The following is a 7,036-nucleotide window of genomic DNA, read 5'->3' on the forward strand; positions in this document are numbered from 1 at the left end:
ATATAATAATCAGTGTTCACCACAACAGAGCCTTCCTTGATACCCATCACCCATCTAACCCATCCCTCACCCACCTCCTTCCAGCAGCCCTCAGTTTGTTCTCTAGTTAAGAGTCTCTCGTGGTTTGTCTACCTCTCTTTTTTTTCTTCCTTCCCCTATGTTCATCTGTTTTGTTTCTTAAATTCCACAGATCAGTGAAATAATATGGTATTTGCCTTTCTCTGGTTTATTTTGCTTAGCATGATATACTTTACCTCCATCCATGTCATTGAAATGGCAAGATTTCATTCTTTTTGATAGCTGAATAATATTCCATTATATTTGCATATATATACTCTATATGTATGTGTGTATCACATTTTCTTTTTTAAAATATTTTTAAAATTACTTATCTGAGAGAGAAGGAGAGAGAGCACAGAGGGAGAGGGTGAAGCAGACTCTCCGAGCAGAGAACCCAACATGGGGCCCAACCCCAGGATATCATGACCTGAGCTGAAGGCAGATGCCTAACCGAGTGATCTAGGCAACCCACCACATCTTCTTTGTCCATTCATTAGTTGATGGACAATTGTGCTCTTTTCATAATTTAGATATTGTTAAAATATCTATACTACCCAAAGCAATCTACACATTTAATACAATCCCTATCAAAATACCACCAGCATTTTCCACAGAAGAAGAACACACAATCCTAAAATGGGTATGGAACCACAAAAGACCCCAAGTAGCTAAAGCAATCTTGAAAAAGAAAAGCAAAGCTGGAGGCATCGCAATTCCAGACTTGAAGCTATATTACAAAACTGTAGTCATCCTCTCTTTTACTGTCTAAGGCTCTACACATATTTTAGAATGCTTCTTATCATACTTATGCTTGTTTCATTTTTTAAAACTTTTTTTCCCTCTGCATGAATTTGGATGTCTTTTAACTTGTTTTGAAGTTCCTTGAAGCTTTTTTCTGCAGTATCCAATCCTCCATTAAGCTTATGCATCTGAAATTTTATTTTTTTTAATTTTTATTTATTTATGATAGTCACACACAGAGAGAGAGAGAGAGGCAGAGACACAGGCAGAGGGAGAAGCAGGCTCCATGCACTGGGAGCCCAACGTGGGATTCCATCCCAGGTCTCCAGGATCGCGCCCTGGGCCAAAGGCAGGCACCAAACCGCTGCGCCACCCAGGGATCCTGCATCTGAAATTTTAGATTATAGATATGATATATTTTAGTTCTTACATCTCTACTTAGTTCCTTCTAGGTTTCCATTTCTCTCTAGAAATAATTTGTCTTTTCATCCATTCTATTTCTTTTAATCTTTAAAATAGTTGAAAATAGTTGTTTTGGGATCCCTGGGTGGCGCAGCGGTTTGGCGCCTGCCTTTGGCCCAGGGCGCGATCCTGGAGACCCGGGATCGAATCCCACGTCGGGCTCCTGGTGCATGGAGCCTGCTTCTCCCTCTGCCTATGTCTCTGCCTCTCTGTCTCTCTCTCTCTGTCTCTCTCTCTCTGTCTCTCTCTCTCTGTGACTATCATAAAATAAAAAATAAATAAAAATTAAAAAAAAAAGTCTTTTAAAAAAAAGAAAATAGTTGTTTTATTTTTTATATTTTTATTTAAATTCAATTAGTCAACATATAATACATCATAGGTTTCAGATGTAGTTTTCAGTAATTCATCAGTTGTGTATAACATCCAGTGCTCATCACATCACATGCCCTCCTTAATTCCCATCACCCTGTTACCCCATCCCCCACTGACCTCCCCTTCAGCAACCCTCAGCTTGTTTTCCATAGGTAAGAGTCTCTTATGGTTTGACTTCCTCTTTGATATCTTGGAAGCTAAGTAGGGTCAGGCCTGGTTAGTACTTGTTTGGGAGATAATAGTTATTTTAAAGTACTGTCTCCTGATTTCAGTACCTGGAACATCTGTGAGTCTGCTTCTATTGATTATATTTTTGAGTATAAATCACAGGGTCCTATTTTTTGGATGTTATACAATTTTTTAAATAATTGTGTATAAATTACAGTTGACACTGAGACATAACTTTATCTTATTTATTTCAGAGAAAGTGGAAACCTTTTCCTACTTCCATTAGTTAGGATGAGGATTGAATTATTCAGATTCCTAATGGAGTTTTATTAAGATGGGCTATGCTTCAGCTTTAATTATGTTCAATATGCCTGTGATTACCTCAATTCTAAACCTCCGGCTCTGCCTCTATATTTGTATTTTTATTTCATTTTTTAAAATTCATTTTTAAAATTGACTCACAGCTTGAAACATGGAACTACAGTTTTGGAAATCATAAAATACAGGACCACTGATACTCAGAAACTACATGCTCCATCTCAGAGTTAACCTAGGGGTGAGGATACCCATCACACACAGTAGGAAGAAGACACTCAGAGCCACTATGAACTCATAGGAGATGCCAGGAATCTCTCATCCCAGAGGCTGGCATTACAAAGAATGAAATGGGATTATACAAATTTGATTATAGGATTAAAAATGAAAGAACTGTATTTTCTACCATGATTGTGATCTTCTGATCCTTCCACACAGATACGGGAAGGGTGTTTATAGAAAAGCTTTGGGCACAGATCTTCCCAGATAATTATTTTCCAACAGAGAATAAAGTACAATTAAGGGACAGGTAAACATTTTACTGGGGACTCCATGGTTCTGTCCTCCAAGCCAGATCTTGTCACCTTTATACAGATGCTAAAACTATGGGCCTATAGAGATAGGAGGTTATCTCATATATATCTATAGATATATATGATATAGATATATATGATATAGATATAGAGATATGAGGTTATCTCATGTAGAGATATGAGATATTCTTTCCTTTCAACTATACAGATTCTTCTCACATGCGCCCCACATGTCCATCTGGTAAGTGCCTCTTTATTCCACAGACTTAGAATCACTGCATGGGCAGGATACTAGGCAGGCTGGGGAAAGAGGCAAATTGGGTCTTAACATTGGGTAAAATTTTTTGGTAGCCTCAGGTTTAAATATCTCCCATAGTTCAGAAGATTGTTTTCTCTATAATGGAATGGGGAAATGTTTTAAGTATGTTTAGTACTTTAATTTGGTGACTCAGAAAAATATTCGACTTTTTCATTTGAAAACTGAATTAATTAATTTCAGGTATGCATATATTTTTCTGAATAAAGTTACTTTTTTTTCAAGTGACACAATTATTACTTTTTATTTAAACGTTTTAGAAGATGAGTGGTAGAGCTCACAAAAGTTACCTCCAACAACAAAGTTGGAGAATTTTTTTTTAAAAAAAGAGTGGATACCAAATAACTTTTAGGAAGATAACGCCTCATTAGCCTCTTACATTGTTGAAGAGAGCAAAAGAAGGCTTAAGATCTAAAGGATAAAAGTTGTATTTATAAACATGCTAAGGAATACATTAAAACAAACAAAAAACAAAAAGAAGGAAAAACATATTGTATCTTACAGGTTAAATTCTGTTATAAATGATTTCTATGGGACTCTATAGTCCCCTTCAACAGCATTTAAATAACAAAAACTCCATTACTGAAAGAGCTTCAATACTCCTTTGGAGCTGGCTATTACAGAATTTATCCTGCACATAAGGTGTGCATGAAAAACATCCTGGAGAGACTTGGAATACCTGCAAACATGAAATTGTTTCTGTAAGTTGCACTTATTGGTCTGGAACCCCCTTGACTGGGGTTCAATTACAACTTGAAGCTTGTCACCTTAGGGTAGAAGAACAATTTAAAGCCAAAGGGCACTTTGCTGTAGTTAATTCATGTGGCTTCAAGTACATTTCAGAAGTTTCTCCTCCATGCCAAAGACCTATTGAGAATTAAAGAACACATGAAACTTTCTAACCAAGTCCTAAGAATCTAGGTAATCATTACAGTTTCTATATACTGTTTTCTTAAAGCCACAGATTTTATTATAGAAAGGAGAAAGGTCATGGCATCGACAGATCAAGCACAGGACTTCTAGAATACTAAATTGTTTCTCTCTTGCTTCACAACCAATTATATCAGTGGGCTGCAAAATCATACAGAACCATAACAAAACTGTTAGTGTTTTACATCATGTCCAATAAAGAGCAATATTTTTGCCTGAGTCTCCCATTAACCTTTATCTAGAGCTATTATTCTTGAACTTTCCATAAAAATTTCTTCTCAAATAATTTAATAATTCTAACAACTTAGAAGGGCAATGTGAAGACCTGAATATTTCACCCAAGCAGTGAAGGCAACAAAACTCCTTTAAACCTGCTCTCCTGACCAAATTTTATACACTAAAAGAATCCTTTTTCCTTCCCTTCTGCAGGGGTACCCAAAAGAGAGTGGCATTTCTTGGCCACCACAAGTTTTGGGTTGAATCCTCTCTGTTCTTCAATGTTCTAACAAAAACCCTGGGCCTGTATATAGCTCATGCCTCTGGTAATTCAGTTTTGTTCTCAATGAGAGAGATCTCCAGCACAGGTAAGAGCAGCTGAAAGGCATCCTGCATATAGGAAGCACTGTTTGATGCCTCCAGAAATACTGCAGTGATTAGGGGATTAAGGATGTCTGCCTTTTCTTTGCCCCCAGCAGTTGTTAGGCAAGTGGTGAACTCTTTAGACAGAGAAGACAACTCTTTACACAACACAATTGTCATCTGGGAAAGAGTACTGCTTCTTTCTATGGCTGTCACTTCCTGCTTCTGGCCATGCAGAACCAGAGCCGCTGTTTTGTGAAACAGTTCAATTGAGCAGGCAGTCAGCTCTGCTAGGCTCCGGATTGCAAATGCATGGATATCCTCTATTGAATTTTTACTGATTTGCTCAATTTTTTCTGTTTCCAACTGTTTCTCTCCATCTTCCTTCTCTTCTGATGGCTTGGCCAGAGATGTACTGATCCATTCGTAGGCAGTATTCCTTGCCTTGGTAAGTTTCTCAGGTTTGGAGGAGACATGCAGCTGGGAAAATAGCTCTGTTATTTCTTTGGTAAAGTCTTCGTCATCTTTTTTCTCTTCTTCCTCTTCCTCACAGAACTCTGCTAGAGAAAATGCTTCCTTGAGTTGCTCCAATTCAAGTTTCAGAGTCTGTAGTTCTTCTCCACTTAAGGAATTAAGAATAGATTTCACCTTTATTTCACTTTCTCGCGAAAGCATCTCCAGAGCTTCCAGATGCGAAAGGCCTTGAAATTCATCAAAAAGGAGCCCATAATGAGTTTTCTTGTCCGTTTCCAAGGTAACCTCATTGGAGGTCCATAGCTCTTCTTTCTCCTTTGCCTCTCGTAAAACCTGAGACAATGTAGAATTCCGGTTCATCAGACCCTTGGTTCTTTTAAATCCAGGATCCCCTTCTGCTATTACATCCATTGTCTTTTTCCCAATGAATTCTAAGGCATCCAAACCCCCACTGATCATGCTCTTTCCTGCAGTTTGAACAGCAGTAGAGATGGTTGAAAATACACCAAATGGCCCAATCAATGAGGAGGAGTTTGCATTCTCACTGGCATTTGTCTCTCCTGCTGCATACTGGACTTCAGTTGAAATTTCACTGGGACTAGGAATTCCAAGAGGAGTCTCTGCCTTCTCAATGACATTTGAAATACCTTGTCCCACTGTAGCTACTGTAGCTGAGGCTGAAGAGAGCAAGGACTTGCCCCAGCTGCTCCAATATCCCCATCTGGTCTGAGGTACATCTTTGGAAACAGTCTCCTGTTCTTCCCAGTAGGCAGAAAAACAAAAGGCAAAAGAAAAGGGAAAAAAAATAAAGAATAAGAGAGAATACAGAGAAGGTATCTAATTAGCTTTGTCTACAGCGTGTGATGCCTCAACAGGGAGAACTTCTTAAGTCTCAAGGTCACTGGAAGGTTTGGACTCTGGTCTTTTCCTAGTGATAGCTGCAAACTCTGATTTATTCTCTGGCTTGGTACTTTGGTCAACAAACTCAGAATTCTCGGCCAGTTCACAGTTCCCATCTTCAAGGTGGAGGTTGCTTCAGTTACCACTGGAGTCTCAATATCATCTTTTTTTTTTTTAAGTGTTTTTTTTTTAATTTTTATTTATTTATGATAGTCACACACACAGAGAGAGAGAGAGAGGCAGAGACATAGGCAGAGGGAGAAGCAGGCTCCATGCACCGGGAGCCCGACATGGGATTCGATCCCGGGTCTCCAGGATCGCGCCCTGGGCCAAAGGCAGGCGCCAAACCGCTGTGCCACCCAGGGATCCCTCAATATCATCTTTACCTGACATGATTAGATCATTGCCGCTGCTGCCGCCGCCGCCACTGAGGAGCCTTGAATAAAGTTACTTTTATTGACTTGCTAGTTCAGATCTCAAGGAGATATTACATTTTGTCATTTTAGAGCAGAATATTACTAATTCATATTAATATTCCTCATAAAGGAATAAATTTTAGCTCTGGGTTTTCATTAAAAATACTGCTTTACTTTTCTCATCTTCATAAATCAATTAGAACTATTCTTTAATAACCCTCTAATTTGGGCCATTAAAAAATAATGTATGTCTTGAAAAGAAAGTGAGGTTCTTTGTTTAAAACATCATTTTATCAAGAGAGTTTAACCTCACACTCCTTCAAAATATTTACCAGTATTTTCTCATGAGGATCTTTCTTTTCTCAGTTTTAATTTCATGAATTTAAAATTAATGTTGACAATACTGAATCATATGCTCTTGCAGCTAGGAAACTTCACATCAGAGGATGGTGAAAATGAGGCTGCAGTTACACAAAAAATAAAGAAAACACAGTGATGATGATAGAAACGTCCCTTGCCTGTTTGCTGAAGACTTAAGCATATAATCTTACAATATTTGGTAGGGAAAAGGACTGTTTTGTCTATTTGTCTCTTCTCCATGTATTATTCATTTTAAAAATATCCCTTCCTTCTCATTGAGCATTAGCCAGAACCCATTTCATTAAGAGGAAAATGTGTAACAGAGCATTTTCATCTGCCCTGATCTCTATGTTTGGGTTTTATTTTTTTTTCTAAACTATATCTTATCATGAATTTATTATCAGATAAAT

At 37.9% G+C, this 7,036-nt stretch overlaps 1 protein-coding gene across 1 annotated transcript; it reads right to left on the reverse strand.

Annotated features, from left to right (window-relative positions):
• Window positions 1-4,313: 4,313 nt before the first annotated feature.
• LOC112914510 (protein FAM114A2) lies at window positions 4,314-6,243 on the reverse strand. Its single transcript, XM_072722120.1, is given in 4 exon segments — window positions 4,314-5,703; window positions 5,818-5,975; window positions 5,978-6,013; window positions 6,237-6,243. Coding segments are annotated over 4 exon segments (1,476 nt in total). The 3' UTR covers window positions 4,314-4,428.
• Window positions 6,244-7,036: the final 793 nt, after the last annotated feature.

This window comes from Vulpes vulpes, chromosome 9 (assembly GCF_048418805.1).
Source record: "Vulpes vulpes isolate BD-2025 chromosome 9, VulVul3, whole genome shotgun sequence".
Lineage (NCBI taxonomy): Eukaryota > Metazoa > Chordata > Mammalia > Carnivora > Canidae > Vulpes > Vulpes vulpes.